The 17,147-nt window shown below is 40.4% G+C and overlaps 1 protein-coding gene across 2 annotated transcripts in view; it reads right to left on the bottom strand.

Annotated features, from left to right (window-relative positions):
• Positions 1-1,206: 1,206 nt before the first annotated feature.
• The window catches only part of LOC108926631 (synaptic vesicle glycoprotein 2B-like), a 37,441-nt gene continuing 21,500 nt past the window's right edge, over positions 1,207-17,147 (bottom strand). For both annotated transcript variants that reach the window (XM_018739450.2, XM_018739449.2), the window contains exons 3-13: positions 10,982-11,162; positions 10,587-10,738; positions 10,359-10,492; positions 9,196-9,285; positions 8,738-8,848; positions 8,527-8,615; positions 7,674-7,838; positions 7,300-7,433; positions 6,825-7,025; positions 6,170-6,329; positions 1,207-3,361 (exon numbers count right to left, since the gene is read on the bottom strand). In XM_018739450.2, coding sequence (XP_018594966.1) covers positions 3,178-3,361; positions 6,170-6,329; positions 6,825-7,025; positions 7,300-7,433; positions 7,674-7,838; positions 8,527-8,615; positions 8,738-8,848; positions 9,196-9,285; positions 10,359-10,492; positions 10,587-10,738; positions 10,982-11,162 — 1,601 coding nt within the window. In that variant the 3' untranslated portion in view covers positions 1,207-3,177. The remainder of the gene's footprint in view (positions 3,362-6,169; positions 6,330-6,824; positions 7,026-7,299; positions 7,434-7,673; positions 7,839-8,526; positions 8,616-8,737; positions 8,849-9,195; positions 9,286-10,358; positions 10,493-10,586; positions 10,739-10,981; positions 11,163-17,147) is intronic.

Below are 17,147 nucleotides of genomic sequence, written 5' to 3'. Positions count from 1 at the left end.
TGAAGTCTCGGATTACTTAATTCCTTACTTTACTGCTGGGTAAAAAACAACTAGAAACAATTATATGATAATCATAATGAAATCTGACTGTTTTAATTTACTAAAATGCATTTTTTTAACAATCTTCTGAAATATTCTTTGACTCTTAAATGTATTGGTCACAAAAGAACACGAATTTGACTTTTAAAAAAACTATGCATTTTTTATACTGGCTTCATGTTATTTGAACTGAGCAATATCTTCATTCAGTGGATTAGTGTAGTGTGGCATATCTCATCCACCTCCCAAGAAGATGCTGCTGACCCAGTGTGACCCACTGTGACCCACTGTGACCCTAAGTTCACCCTGCCACAGGTGAGACAGTGTCACTGCTTGAGGGGTTCTGACACAGCTAGACACCAGTGGGAAAGACCAGGCTGGACACCCCCAGTGAGCGGACACAAGGGTCAAAATAGAATTTATTACATTTTGGGAAAAGCTGCTACCATTGTAACTACTTTTGTTGTGAGTAACCGTAACCACTGGAATCCCGAGAGAATCAGGGTGAGGCTTATAGTGTGGACTCCGAGGTGTAAAAAAATGGAAACGCAAAACAGCGAGAGCAAAGAGCCAAGAGCAAGGTTTCTCCATTAAATCAAAATAAAACTTTATTATTAAAATATCCGCTATAGGCACTCTATACAGGATTCATTTAGGATTTACTTTCATATTTAAATATTCCGAAAGCTACAATATTTTCCACAAAGAAAGATGTCAAAAATACATTTCTACCTTCAGATTCAACTCTTTCATGTCATTTCAATTTGTTGAGAAATTAGAAGAGTTGAGAAAAGCTGAGAAGAAGTTTTCTGAACTGTAGCTCCTGCCTGTGATAAGGAGCTTCTGCTAAAGGTATTAGTGGTTATTCGCACCACGGTTAGAGTAAACAGTACCACCTACCAGTGTCACACACTCACACTTGCGGTCTGTCCTGTTTTGACAAGTGACACTCCATGAAGCTAAGCGATGGGAAACGGCAGACAGGCTACATGTGCAACACAAAATATCCCATGTGCATGAAAGCAGTGACTCAGAATAATGCTTGTCAGCTTCCCACTTTGTTATATCTAGTAAACCACAGCTGAAATGATTCAATCATGAGCCTTGTACATTGTGTTCTTATCGATGTTTATTTGTACTGTCACAAAAAACAAAAAGAAAACATAGTCAAGCTCTCCATTCATGTTGCTGTAACACACATCTTTAAAATTAAAATATAAAAACAAAAACAAATTATGGCTCTCCGTACAACGTACAACATGACGCGGACACACAAACTAAATCCAAGTGGTGCATTCATAAAGTCATTCCTTTTTTCTGCAGAACAGTTCAAGCAGATGCTGAAAGAAAAACTGTGTGCTTGCTGTAGTGGAAATAAAATATATACATTGTGGGAATATATAGGGTTATATGTACCGCTACCTGGAAGTTGCCTCATTCAGCATACAGTAAGTGATTACTTCACTATACCAACAGTCATATCTTTCAAGTTTCCGCAGCACATGCGGTGGGATTACATTGTGAGACGAAAGAACAGCTCCGATATTTTTTGCAAGGTTTTCTCAGTCATCGTAAGTAATTCTCATATAATAAATTTTAATGAAATTATAGTGTACAACAATGCAATCTGAATGCAAAAGAAGTTACAGTGTTTTTTTATAATGTGTTATTTTTTAAAAAAAAAAAACCTGTACCCTATTTTATATGACATGGATTATTGGCACAAAACCTTTGAATGCTGCCGACTTAGAGGCGATAGACCGCATGTCCGTCGTCAAACTTGAACCGTTCTGCAAAGCGCCTGTTAGTCAGAAATAACTTTTGAATGCAACTTAAAATGACGATAAAGCTAATTCAGTGATGGCTACTATTTCATCATGTTATTTACAGTGAGAGAAACAAAAACCATTCAGACTATATTTATTTACTTACTTTTAAAATGACACACAAACATTATTTGGAAATAACACACATGCTCCTCAATCAGCTGTTAAGAGTACAGTATTGCAATCTGTAAGACCACAGGTAAAACTTCCAGTGCAACTGTGGGTCACATTTCTCCTAAATGTATTTTTTTGTTTTTTGTTCATTTTAGCATCAGATTACACAGAATCTGCTATGGCTTCTTTTGAAAGAGTGGGGTTTCCTTAGCTTGTTGTAAGTGTGAGACAACATAAGATAAAGGAAATTGAGTAAAGATGCATCTAATAGACAAATACAGTAAAAGAAGAGCTACACATTCAGCAAACAAAAAAGTCCTGGCCTTCAAAAACTACTGGCATAACAAGTGACACTTTAAAACCAAAATATATGACCATTTTCTGCTCAAAGTTGCTAAGTATTTGTTAACTTAAAAAAAACAAGCCTTATGTCTGGCAATAGATGGGAAATCTAATTTACAGCTATTGTGTTACTGTGGGTAAAATGGAAAGGTATTGTAAAGAACCATGTCTGGATTGTGATGTTGTTCATGTCCCAGTCTGTCATTTACAACATACGGTGGATGCCTGCAAAGTGTGTTTCCATGATTCTCAGTGCCCATCCAATGGAACATCCACTGGACCATCAGACTATTCACTGTTACTGAACAAAGAAGCGAAGGGCAGCAGTTCTATGAATGCAAGCAAATGTCAAGTTTACAGTTGGAGAATAATGTCTTACATGTGAATAAATGAGAAAATTCAGATTTCGTTCATTGGAACTTGTTTTACAGAATGCATTTTTTGAAGCAAACACATAGTAAAACAGTTCTGAAAATCAAAACCCAGTAAAAATATATCTGTTCCACTGAGCTCATTATTAATTACCATGTTTATTATTATACTTTCATAATTTTATAACCTAGACAGGAAACCACCAGGAAACAAAGTTCTGAGGGACTGAATATGGAGAGCAAACAAGGTTTATACTCCCTTTAAAGACAAAACAAGATGATATGAAAACTGATGAGGAAAATCCAGTGATGGCCACCATATGAATATTATCTGTATCGCTACTGAAAAATCCAGGCCTTGTATTGCTGTACATTGCTAGTTTTGTATTGGTCAGTCTTTTGCTTTTATCCCTAGAACACCACCGACTGGATGGTTGCCTCTCTGGACGGGGGAAAGGACCTGACCCATGGAGCCATGGAACATATCACTGGAGGACCTTTTCTCGGGTCTCGGGTAGCTTGAGTGCCAGCAGCCCCCCACATACCAGAGCAGAGAAGGACATGAGTATGGGGACGACCTTGGTGATGCCCACAAAGGCGGAGAAGATGGAGCTGCTCAGAATTGCGGCCAGCTTGCACAGACCATTCAGGACCCCGAAGGCTGTGGCCCTGTTGGGAAAAACAGTGGAAAGACAGTCTTGATGGAGTGGGATCACGTTCAGGTGGTTACCCTTCAAATAAGAAACTTTGATAATCCAACCTGTTGTTTACTACTGTGCCTTAGAACACAAATTTCTCCAAAGTCATTGGTACATGGAGCAGTGTTTAAGGAGCCTATTTAAGTTATCCATCTCATTTACAGTTAAAATCCTTCCCTGGATGAACATGCTGCTAGGAGTTTTATTTAGACCTTTCGGAGTCCTGCAAATTGTACCTTTTGATTTATAGTCAGTGATGTTTTACATTTTAAATGCTGTTTCCAAAAAGGAAATCCATTTTTTTCATATCACATAAAGATTTCCAGCATAAAAAATCAGAGAATATTAACATGGTTTTTTTTTTAAATTGATTATTTAATTTTTTTTTTATCTGTACATGTTTCGCATCTTGAACGTGAAGTTTCTTATTTTATACAATAATTTATAGATCCATCTGTTTTTTTCCTTTTCCCCACTGTCCTGTTTATTTTGATCTGTATCTCTGCATGTTTCTCAGCTTTTCAGGTGTGACAGTTAACAAAATTCTTGTAATGTGTTATCCCAAAATTACTTGTGTGAACACTTGTGCATTCAAATAATTTCAATGGAATCTGTGCCATCTGGGAAGGAAAGTGCAACTTGTTGCCTTTTTCTGATGTCCAGATTTTGGAACCCTGTTTTCGTACCAAGTAGCCCACAAACATATTCGTATTCATCTTATTTGACAGCTCTTCTCCATTTCCATGACACCTTGCTGCAGTTTTTTGCCTTGCTCTTCACTTAGTGTTATAATATTTCAGGAAAGTAGTCCGGATGTGAGTGTAGAAAATATACCTTTGGATTCACCTTTATCAAAACATTCTCTGAATTCAGTTAGCTTGCCATTTACAGTATTGTCCTTTCATGCTCTCCCCTGCTCTCTAGACTGTAATGTACTGTAACTGTAGACTGTAATTTGTTCTTTGAAACAAATTCACAATGCATTAGAATGGATCTTAACTATTAAAATAAATTACTACATAGAGCAAAAAAGTGTTGTAAGAAGGGGAGGGACAAATCAGCCATAACTCCACCCACTGTGGATTTATCAGAGCCCTACCCACCAAAGACAGCTATTGGGTCGGGGATCAACGTGTCCATCATAGGATCCCCCCTCCTGTGTGTTCCTATGATGGACACAATTTTAGTTAAACAGTTGGGAATTGGCAATATGTAGTTATTTTAGTATAAATTTTCTGTAGTTAGACATTACACATTAAGACTTGCAAAATAAATGAAAAAACTAAAATATTTGTGACAGGCAGATCTGCCGCCATGCCCACCTCCTGGATTGTGGGCTGATAATCCTACTTGTGTGTGTCGCATTATTTTTTTTGCATCTTTTACACTTAGCGTAAGCAATTCACATGTGTGAGCCACGCTGCCTGCACAGAGGAAAATACAATATTATTTATAGGTTGTGCAGTTTTGTTCACGGAGACGGGTTGTAATGAATATGTGCTGACTATCATGGTCACTAAAGTGAACATTAGTGAACATGGTCCGTACAAGTGTGCAGCCATTCATCACATATGACATAAACAAGGACTGACCATTCCGATACATCATTGTACTTTCTAGAACAATGGACAATAAAACAAGAAACGTATAGTTACTACTTTGCTATTTGTAGTTAAAAAATACAATGACAGAAATGAAACTGTTTGGAATATAGTAGGACATTTTGTGAAACATCTGTACATGATAGAGCAATTACAATTAATTAGAACAATTACAATAATTAAATTACTATTTATGGATTTAGTAGGCAAATTATGAAAATGGCAACAGAACCGTAACAACATATTCATCTCATGTGTGTTGACAGTTGCTTTGCTTAAGGATTCAGGAACAAGACCCCATTTTGGGTTTGAGCTATTGAATTGAACTCTTCTGCTACTGTACTAACATAGCTGGTAGTGTAGTGGTTAGCTCTGCTGCCTTTAGGTCCAAAGGCTAGAGGTTTGAATCCCAGCTGTTGCTCCCTTAAACAAAGTGCTTGTCCTTGTGGAAGAAATTTTCCACTTTCCCAACCAGCCCGTAGAAGACCTTGAGAGAATACAGCCTGGCACAATACTTTTCACGACAACATCAGCGGATGGTAGAGCCCCGGAAGTTGGGTGTCTCCCCGATCATTCCCCATCGCCCTTCTTTATTTTGCAAAGCTCATACATAATGCATTTGTAGGCACTGTAAACAGGTGTGTCGGTGCTTTCCCACTTCTCTGCTCTCAGCAATTCTCCATTTCTTTGTTCACAAAACCTTTTGCCCAAAGACAGAAAGATCCAACATCCACCATCCAGTTTATCATAAGTTGACCTAGCTCGCAGGCGAGGCAGGAACATCTGCCTATGATAACATGGTCTTGGTACGCAAGCAGGACCACTATCAGGCCACCTCGACCTGGTGCCTGGAACAGCCTGTTCCACAGTGATTTTCCATTTCATAGCATAGTGCACAGCCTTAAAACAGATTACAAATAAATATTACCAGTTACATGCTTAATAATTTCTATCACTAATAAATTTGAACACCACACCCTCAATTACTCTAGTAAAATTGTTTAGCTGTAAATAGCTTTAGATACCTTAACCTTGCAAGTTGCTTTGGAGAAACACAAAAGGTAAATGTAAACATATTAACTCACAGCATTTAGTTGTCTGAGTTTTTCTACTCAAGGAATGAATTTGTGTTAACGGTGGTTAGTGCTTTGAACACACGAGCAGCATCACGCTCATACCTTTTGGAGGATGGGTAGAGTTCCACTGTGATGACCTCAATGCCATTCCAGGCTGCCACACTAACTCCACAGAACAGACACTGCCAGGCAATGATGGCAGCCTGACTGAAGCTCATGAACAAGAAGAAGGTGCAGCCAGCTGAGATGAGCATGGAGCCACCTACACAGGGGGCAGGAGATTACACGTGGAGAAGCTTGTAGACATGACTCTCAGTTCATCAACACTGACTGTCAGAGCAATAGCCTGGGTCCTAGAGACTTGTTGCACATGCAGGCTCTCCTGCTCTTTTTAAATCCCTAACATTTCAAAGCTAAGAGAAAAGCTCTTCGAATAGTGGTTACAGCTGTTGCCTTTGGACCCAAAAGTCGCAGATTTGAATTCCACCTCCAGGTGTGCTACCCTTGAGCAAGAATTTACTCCAGTAAAATTGCCCAGCTGTATGAATGGGCAAATAATTTTAGATAGCTTAACATTGTAAGTTGTTTTAGAGGAAAGCATTACCTAAATTAACAAATGTAATATTAAAGTAGTTCAGATAGGATGTGTGTATTTTGTGTCATTTTGTGCCTGCGTGCTCAGACAGATTCTATACCATGGGTATAATTTATTAAAAACTTTGCTTGCAGTATAAATGATGAAAATTTTAATTCTGACCGATTATGTTGATTCTTCCAATCTTGTCCATGAAGAGGGCTGATATGATGTTGCCTGGCAACACAGCCAGGCTGCCCAAGAAGCTGACCAGGTAGATGACAATGTCATTCTCCTCTTGGAAGTTTATGTGGCAGCCCTTTTTGGGGTGCAGGAATGTTGTATTTTCCAGTTTGCAGTCAATGAATTTCTCCTCCCATAGGTCTGCAGATCACATTTCAGAGCATTTCAGTCACTTACAGTATGAGTCAATGCACTTTTTAAGATAGATTTCAGTAATTTTTGAAATATTTCATTTGCAATGTAAAAACTGCAAGGTTAACTATAATCAGACAGCATGGAAATGCTGCAGTAATTATATACATTTTAAATTCCAGAATGTGAATACAGTGAGACTATAAGTATTTAGTCATGAAAATACTGAATGTCACAGTTTGGTAGAAAGGATAAAAAAGAAGACCATCGGAGAGCATCCTACCTGTGTTGTAGAAGACAGTTGACTTAATGGTGCAGTTTTCAAAGAAAGTGTTTGTGGACTTGATGTCTTCAAAATAACAGTCTTCAAACATGGAATCTTCAAATTTGACCGACTTCAGTTCTATATTGGTGAACCTGACGAGTTTCATTCAAAATACAGTTGATCTCCTTTGTATGAAGTAACATGAATGACTCCATAAACTTTTTCACTGAATATAAAAACACCAGAATGAAAGCTCTGAAAAATAATAATATTTTAAAAAAATGCATCTCATAACCAACTCATAATCAAATCTGGTGAAACTGAGTAAAGTGTTGCTGCAGTAACTGAAAATTATAATGTCATGTAGACCAGGACAAACAAAGATGACGTACTTGTCGTTGATGTATTCCCCTTCCTTATGGACCTGATTGGCCAGGGTGAAGTTGAAAGTGAAGTGCTCTACACGTTCGCGGTGAAAGACCTTAACTTTGGACTCATATTCTTCATACTGTAGGTACTTGATCATGTCAGGGAACCACACCGACAGCCCGTAATAACTGAAACACAACAGAGTTTCACCTCTATGTGCAAGTTTACATCTCTATCACACTGTGTAAATATATGATGCAGTCAAATATGACTATTAGAAATGAGCCTCATCTATAAATAAATAGACGTCTCATTTCTAATAGTAATATAAATGTGGTGGAGCCACTGTGACTGAAACCTTTCTTTTCCTTTCTTAAATTCATTGGCTTATCTGCTATGTTACCTGATCCTCAATAATAAATACAACAATACAATAGTGTGAAGGGTGTTCATCTTCCTGGCTATTCATTCATTCATTTTTATTAACTGTTTGCCCTGGTCAGGCTTGCAGCAGTGCAAAGCCTATCTCAGAATCACTGGTTGCAAAGCTGACTGAGGGGAACACCTTGGACTGAATGCCAGTCTTGTGCAGGGTAACCACACACACACACACACACACACACACATACGCCACTGTGCCGCTCCACCTCCTGACTAATTGAAATTAAATCATAAAGCAATGAAAAAAGATGTCTTAGCACACAGTCATTGACTGGAAGGGACTGAATGGTCAGCTGTCACTCTCAGGGGACCTAAGTCACTCAACAGGTCTTCATGTATTAGCCTGAGAACTGAAGAACACCAGTATCAGTCCTCCAGCAGTCATGCTCATCAAGTTTGGGCTTCAAGTGCTCTTCTCGATAGACAAACATTTACCTGAAGGCCATAGTAAACCAGATGATGGCCATGAACAAGCTACTGAGCCGGAGGTCAGGTGACAAAAGGGCAAAAATATTCTGCATAACCTACAAAGGAGACAACACAGGTGTTACAAAGATGTGTTCCACGTGTATTAAAGAAGTTTTACATTGCAAGGCTTGTGATATTGGACACATCTTATACATGTCCTGATACATTTGTTCCCCACCTGCTTCACTAAGGTCATGGTCCTAACCATCCACCTCTGGAAGGCAGTCCCTGTTGCACTCTGGATCTCAATGAATTCATCATCCTGCACTGCGGTCTTGATTTGGGAGACCTACTTGACCAAAAGGGAATGTTTTAAGGCAAAAACAGATGGATGCCAGACAAAAGAAAACGTATCTTTTGGTGCAATAAAGTTTAAGCCTTGAGACGGTGAGACTTTTTCTAATCCTAGTTTCAGTCCATTGACAAGATATATGTAGAGAAGTCCTGAAGTGCCAATGGTGGAGATGAGCTCACCTTACAGAAAAACTAATTGAAGTTTTGGAATGAAACCTGCAGAAGTTCAGCAATGTAGCTGCTCTCAGTAATGCTCTAGTAAGGGAGGTGAGCTCCCCTTAGTGCTGAGTGTAATGACAGACCATTCATAAAGCCACAGTGACATAGGAAAGATCCTCTTACGGTGAACACTCTCTCTGGCTCCCCTTTGGCCCTCCAGTTGGTGTCATGGACCTGCTTCAGGATCATCCAGGCCTCATCGTGTTTAGCATTCTAGCACATAAAAAAATTACCAAAGACAGAGAATAAATATGATCACATTGACAACAGTAGTATTCATAATATGTAATTGATGTGGGTATCGGGATTTGTCTATCCTGTGTCTTATGCACCTACTTGAACGATGAACCTTGGTGCAGCAAGTGGTAGGGAACAAACTAGGTTTGCTTGAGACTTTCATGTCTGCAGCTATGTCTTCTTCTCTTAGTGTAATGCAAAAAGTGTACTTTTGCTGAGATGTACGTTGCTTCGGACAAAAGCATCTGCTAAATGAATAAATGTAAATCTAATGCAATGCAATAATGCAATAATATATTTCAATCAATGTAAATATTATTGTGCATATGTGTGTATACGTATGTATAAATATGCAGTGCTACCTAAAAGTATGTGAACCTTATACAGATGGTGATTCTTGTACTAAATATTTTTAAAAACTTATAAAATCTAAAATCTTGAATCTTAAACTAATAAAATGAATAAATGATTATGATTTACACACCTGATTCTACTTACCTACTTGGCTTTATCAGTGCAACCCGTAGTTCACTTTTTTGCACCTGTAATACTTTCGTTCTATACTACACATGACTTCCTCTAAATAACAGACGGCATTGGTCATTATGCACCTATTATATCATTTGAGAAGGACTGCTTCTCATTAAATAACCATTTTGTGGTAAAACTAAGGGACACAAGGGGTTCACATACTTTCAAGCAGCATTGTACACACACACTCACACACATACAGACATAGCAGTACTAATATACCATGCCTGCTATGCACATTAAACCTGATAAACTGAAGTCAACTTTTTTTTTTTTCCATTCTTTCTACTTCCCCTAAACTGAACCAGTTTTAATGGAATTTAATGTAACTGAACTGAACTAAACTAGAAATGAATTTAATCCTATTAACTCAGAAAAACTGAAATAAAAGAGATCTGAACAAAATGGAAGTTGAAAGTTGAAATGAACTACGCTGAAATGAAGTGAACTGAACTTAAGACAAAGGCATTTGAACATAACAGAAGTATGAAGGCTGTTCATGGCCAAAGGGGTCGTACCTCCAGCAGGAAGCGTGGGCTCTCTGGCATGAACATGAGCCCAATGAGGGACGCTATGGCAGGCAGTGCACACACCAGCACAAACACCCTCCAGCTATGGAACTGGAACTCAGACCCCATGCTGAAACCCCAGCCTGCAACACAACAGCACAGCCGCGTGTCACCATGGCGATTGCCGAACCTAGTGACCAACCACTTCCCACCTTGTCCTTTCCCTGCACCACATACCATAATGAGGAATGATACCCCAAGCTGTGAAGGAGGCATAAATGCCCCCCATCATCCAGAACATGCAGAGCCAGCTCAGGTGCTCGCCCCGCTTATCCATGGAGAGGAATTCAGCAAAATAGGAGTAGACAACAGGAACTGATCCTCCAATACTGCAGGAAAGACAAACCACTTCTGATCAGTGATGCAAATTTGAATACCGGAAGAACTAAAGTGAAAATAGGCAGATGAGTCCAATTACTGAAAAAGCAACTGGACACAGCCCCCACCGCCACACCTTGTGGCCTCTATTATTATTATTATTATTATTATTATTATTATTATTATTGAACCATGTTTGTTTGGTTCTACCCTAAGGCCATAAGAACTCAAGACTGAAAGCCTGGTCTGCTCACCCAAAGCCTGAGAGGAGCCTGAAGAAAAGGAAGAAGCCGTATCCCTGGGCAAAGGAGGAGAGGAAGGCGAATATGCTATTGATGGCGAGAGCAGTGATCAGGCTTTTCCGGCGACCCAACTTGTCTGCCAGACCCCCCCAGACAAATGCTCCCACCATCATTCCCACATACACAATCAGTCCTGCAAGACAAAGATGAAGAACAATGGAAACACATCAGAAGCACAGATCTCACTTTTAGCTCCTGTACAGACAATTGCACACAGAAGGAAAGGAAGAGGTATCCAATATAAAAATTAATATATATGAAGAGATGTATATGTGGGGGTGCAGTGGCGCAGTGGGTTGGACCGCTGTCCGGTGGGTCTGGGGTTCAAGTCCCGCTTGGGGTGCCTTGCGACGGACTGGCGTCCCGTTCTGGGTGTGTCCCCTCCCCCTCCGGCCTTACGCCCTGTGTTACCGGGTAGGCTCCGGTTCCCCGCGACCCCATCTTGGGACAAGCGGTTCTGAAGGTGTATGTATATGCCAAAATCATAGATGTATTATATATATATATATACACACAGGGGGGTGCGGTGGCGCAGTGGGTTGGACCGCAGTCCTGCTCTCCGGTGGGTCTGGGGTTCAAGTCCCGCTTGGGGTGCCTTGCGGCGGACTGGCGTCCCGTCCTGGGTGTGTCCCCTTCCCCCTCCGGCCTTACGCCCTGTGTTGCCGGGTAGGCTCCGGTTCCCCGTGACCCCGTCAGGGACAAGCGGTTCTGAAAATGTGTGTGTGTGTGTGTGTATATACACACACAATTATATAAATGTGCACTATATGCAATCTTGATGTTTACTCTTTGCACATGGTGACTGTGTTGTATTTTGTTATCATCTTGTTCTTCACCATCTGTATATTGTTATATTGTGCTTTGTGTTTGTAAGACTTTTATACACATGCATTTATTTATTTATTTATTCCCGTCCTGGGTGTGTCCCCTTCCCCCTCCGGCCTTACGCCCTGTGTTGCCGGGTTAGGCTCCGGTTCCCCGTGACCCCGTATGGGACAAGCGGTTCTGAAAATGTGTGTGTGTGTGTGTGTGTGTCTGTGTGTGTGTGTGTGTGTGTGTGTGTATTTATTTATTTATTTATTTATTTATTCCCCCTTTTTTTTAAAAAAAAAAAAAAGATTTATGTATGCATGGCTACACATTTACTAACAAGCTCCAAAAGTTTTGAGTCCCTGCTGCAATAGTACTTTTTTTTTATGAGTTATAGAACTTTGCATCCTGATACCTGGCATCCTGAAGCATGATTTGAACTGTAAAATCAATAGTTGTACAATGCTAGTTTTTTATTATTGTGAAACAATGGAAAAACACTTTATTTCATGCTGGATCCAGTAGGGAGCAGTGTCTCCCCTTTGCTCAATGAAAGCTCAGCGGTTGAAAATGTCATTATTCATGAAGCAGATGGGGCTGTCGATAAGTGCAGCATTTCTAATGACAGTTCTATGTGGAAGTGACAGCTCTGTCCCTCACTTGCTCCTTCATGATTGTGATGTATTTGTCTCAGTTCCTTCCTGCCATTTAGGAGCCATTATAGATGGGAAAACTCAATCTCCACCTTTGACCACGCAGCAAAGGAGAGATTGGAAAAAGTGCTGGCATTAAAAAGCGAAAACAGCTCTCAGGTTTTCCGACAGATCGTGGTGCAGCACTTACATGAAGGCACAGGGGATAAAAAGACACTAAATAAAATGGTCTTTCAACAGGTTGCTTTATTAAGCCTCAGAGGAGGATATATTTAAGGGACCCTTAACAGTGCTGACAGGTATGCTGTCATCTAGACCTTTAAGATTTGATACCTTGTGTTCTGATTGAACAGTAATAATTTCCTGCAGTATTTAGCTGAACTCATTTTTATTGAGTAGAAAGCATATTCTTTCTTTCTTTCTTCAATTTTAAGTTCAATAAGTTCATTCACTACAATATGCTTTTAATCGACCTTACAGACTTTTTCATGTGATTCCAATGTTTAATGCATGCAACTTCAGTACAAAAAGCATCTTTAAAATGTAGCATGAAACAGTTTTTTATTAATCTGAGGTGAAACACTTGTAGAATTATAGTTATATTTGCAGAGTGAATTATTCAAGGACATTACCAAAAACTACATATTTACTCTTTAGCATGTGCTCAGAAAAAGTAAAAAGTATTTGCTTTTATAGCATCATGTTGTAAAATAATTTGCTTTTCACACACACACACACACACATACACACACACACACATTTTCAGAACCGCTAGTCCCATACGGGGTCACGGGGAACCTGAGCCTACCCGGCAACACAGGGCGTAAGGCCGGAGGGGGAGGGGACACACCCAGGACGGGACGCCAGTCCGTCGCAAGGCACCCCAAGCGGGACTTGAACCCCAGACCCACCGGAGAGCAGGACTGTGGTCCAACCCACTGCGCCACCGCGCCCCCCTAATTTGCTTTTCAATTAAATTCTTTTTTTCGGTGATGGTAGTAAAATATACTTTGTTACATCTGCTATTCTTTCACATTCTTACTTGATGCTATTTAGACTTTAGTGACATCCAGCAGTCCAAATAAGGCACTGGTGTGTTCCTTAGCACTGTAGTTAAGGAACAGTTGTTCACTTTTCATCAAACTTTTCTCAGGGTGTGACTTCAGGTTTGGGTTTGCATGAGGTCAATCAGTCAGCATGGTCCTTCTTCATAGACAATAGCATTAACGGTTTGGTTCAAGACCTTGTACACCTTGTTTGGGGGCACACTTGGGTTGGCACTGGGCCTAATGATAGTTTTCTTAATTGCAATAAGTCAATTTTCGAGAATGGTAAGTGTCATTTTTGAGATTTTTTTAAATCTTTGAGAAGGCTACTGTTGAAAAGTGTATGCATGATGAAACTTCTAAGGCCATAGGAACCACATTTGATTTTTTCAACAGAGTTTGAGCTTCTGAATTGACACTTGCACTATTGTAGCATGTTATTATAACAAGTTTCTGCAACCTGTTACTATGCTTCTGTAATTCCTTTACTGTAACACACATTCTAAGTCATCTTAGAGAAAACAAGTTATCTAGGTAAAGAATTCATACCCATAAGGAAAAGGAAGTTGCTCTATCTTTCTCATGTTTACTTGACGACATAAGCTTGTCATTTAAACTTACACTGAAATGTGAATATTCTTGCTTGAGTAATGAAATGTGTAGTATTATGCAGTTTGTGTTTATGATGGTTTTGTCTGTAGAAGACATAGAAGCATGAGAGTCTGAAACCAGCCAGGTTCTCTCTGGGACGTACTGCGCTGCGAGACATGGTTCTGTGCTTCGAAAGCGTTTGGCTAGAGGACTTGGGGTCTCTGTGTGACCACCAGGCCGATCGTGCCCACACAGCACCCTGTACCCAAGCCCGACTGGTCCAGATGGTGTAGCCTCCAGGGTCTCAGGCATGGGACTGGTGGGAGAGAGGGCAGGGGCTCCTCCACCACCAACACAGCATATGGATGGATATGGGTGCAAATACTGGCTCCTCCTCCAGAAAGAAGAGAGGCTGTCAGCTCTGCTGTCTCACAGGTAACTGTGAGTGACCTGGAAAAATCTACTGATTCTTGAACAGCAATAAGTGCAGCAGCCTGTGGTGCAAACCTATAGCGGAACTCTTCTCTATCTGCCACACACATTACTTTTCACTAGTTATTCACAATTTTAATTTTCAGCAGCAATCACAAGTATTTAGAAGAAATTAATAAGGGTTCACAAGTTCTGGTGGTAAAACTGAGTTAAACAATGTCTGGCTGTGAAAGCTGCAACTGTGAGCTCCAAATATGTTCATTCAAATGAGTTTCAGTTCAGGATTCAGTATCAGATTATGAAAAATCCTACCCTTTCAGCCTCCTACATTACATACTTAATCCAGCATGTACATATAAAGTCCAGATGTGGTACGTAATTTCATTTAGAATTTTCATTTGACTGCAGCAGTTCCTTCTTGATTATATATGCAATCATCAGGACTTCCCAGTGAACAGGTAGGGAGAAGGAACCTCGAGAATTTGACATTTGCAGTTGTTGGTGATGCTGGATGGGTCTGGACAGAGGAAAGAATACACAAACTGTCAGAACCCCCTTGGTTGCTATGGGACGGAGCCAGCGATATGCAGATGAGGTCTGCATGCCCCAGACGCAAGGTCAGGGAAACAACTATCGATTCCCATGGCACTTGCTGACTGAGATATCGACGTGCCAGAGGGAAATCCAAAACTGCTCACTCATCGCCTGCATTATTTCTTCCCCACATGGTGGAAACCTTTTTGTTTTGGACTGAAGAATCTGAGACAAATGACTTTTGCTTGTTACAGTATGAAACCTCACAGTGTGCAGGTGATCATTTGTAGTTGCAGTAAATTTTGCAGTCAAAGCCGTTTCTTGCAGTAAATGTTTGACATCCATCATCTTCCACTGGAATAATACCTGTTTTCCTTTTTTGGAAATTGAACTTTGGCAGATACTGTTTTACATGTTCATCCATGTCAAATATCTTTTTTTCATATATGAATGCAAGACATTTATATACATACAGTATATCATAAAAAATGAGCATATAAGCAGAAAATTTGATGCGGAAATTGTTCACAACAGCAGCGAACAAATCACAGCACTTATTTTAATTGGGTGTTCAGTAGCGATGCTGAGACCGAGCTGTGCAGCAGCATACTGAGCCGGGTAGCAGCGTGCACAGCCGTACACTCCCTGAAAAGCAGCATGTCGCAAGGCTTGCTCCTGCTGCCAGCTTGGCAGGAGCACTACATCATTCATCACATTCCCTCCTCAACAAGCAGAAATACACCAATGTAATGTTTCATTTGAAATGCAGCCAGACTGGCTTCAGCATTGATCACACCATTAGCTAATTTGCCTGTCCAAATTTTACATTTATATTTTTCACACTGGGCACTAATCTAAAAGGGCCATTTCCATGCACCCATGCAATTTCAATAACCACTTGCCCTGAGCAGGGTTATAGTGATCCAGAGCCTATTCCCAGCGTATTTGGTTAAAGGCTGAGAGGGGTACACCCTGGATGGGACACCACTCCTTTGCAGTATAGCTCTACACACACGCTCACCCATGCACACACTAAGGGCAATTTAGTGACAACAATTCACATGAACTGCATGTGTTTGAGCTGTGACCAGAGCATACCCATGCAGACACAGGGAGTCCATGCAAACTCCATACAAACAGGGATCAAACCCATATTCTCTGGTAACACCTGGGTGCCGTGAGATAGCAATGCTACTTGCTTTGCCACTGTAGTGTGCAGTTATTTCACGAAACAAACTGACCATTATATGACAAAAGAGTGCATGCAAATATTAATTATAATGTAATTTTCATAGCAGCAGGACTGCCCAAGAAGATTAGAATTGCCCTTTCCAGTTATACACCAAAGAGCCATTGTGTTTAAGGGCACATTGTAGTTGAAAGGTCCATGTACAGCTTCCCTGTTGTGTATCATTGCTTCTCATGGCTTTTGCTATCACTGCCAAGCTGATGATACCCAGTTCTTCTTTCTTCCTCCAGCTGCCATAGATATATCCTTTTATATGGCAGCTCGACTATGGAATATTAATGCTTGGATGACTGTCCACTACCTACAATCCAGTCTCTCCAAGACCAAAATCCTTCATTTCAGTTCCTATCAACCTGGAGAACTGGCTCACTTTTTCCACTTCAGTCGAAAGTCTGGGAGTAGCAATCAACTCAAATCTCTTTTCCTCCGAATATGTAAAGCTATGACCTGGCCCTGCTAATATTTTCTGTTTAACATGTGTAGGAAGACCCATATCTCACAACACACACTACATGGGAATATTACACCGGGAGTAGTACAACTCCCTCTTGTTTAGTCTTCTGATCGCTGCCATCAAGCCTGTTCAGCTGACCCAGAATGCTGTAGCACAAAGTGTGCTTGATCTGTCAAAGTGCTCCCATGCATCCACCCTCCTTGTCTTCCCATTGGCATCCTGTTGCTGACTGTTTCCAGTTCAACACTCTGGTTATGACCTACAAGACCCTTAGAGGATCTGCACCCGATACCTGCAGGACCTGATTATTCTCTACAAACTAGTAAAGAGCACTGTACTTCTCCATCTC

This window comes from Scleropages formosus, chromosome 7 (assembly GCF_900964775.1).
Source record: "Scleropages formosus chromosome 7, fSclFor1.1, whole genome shotgun sequence".
In the NCBI taxonomy this organism is placed as follows: domain Eukaryota; kingdom Metazoa; phylum Chordata; class Actinopteri; order Osteoglossiformes; family Osteoglossidae; genus Scleropages; species Scleropages formosus.
Note: the sequence above shows the minus strand (reverse complement) of the source record. Positions and strands in the feature narration are given on the sequence as shown.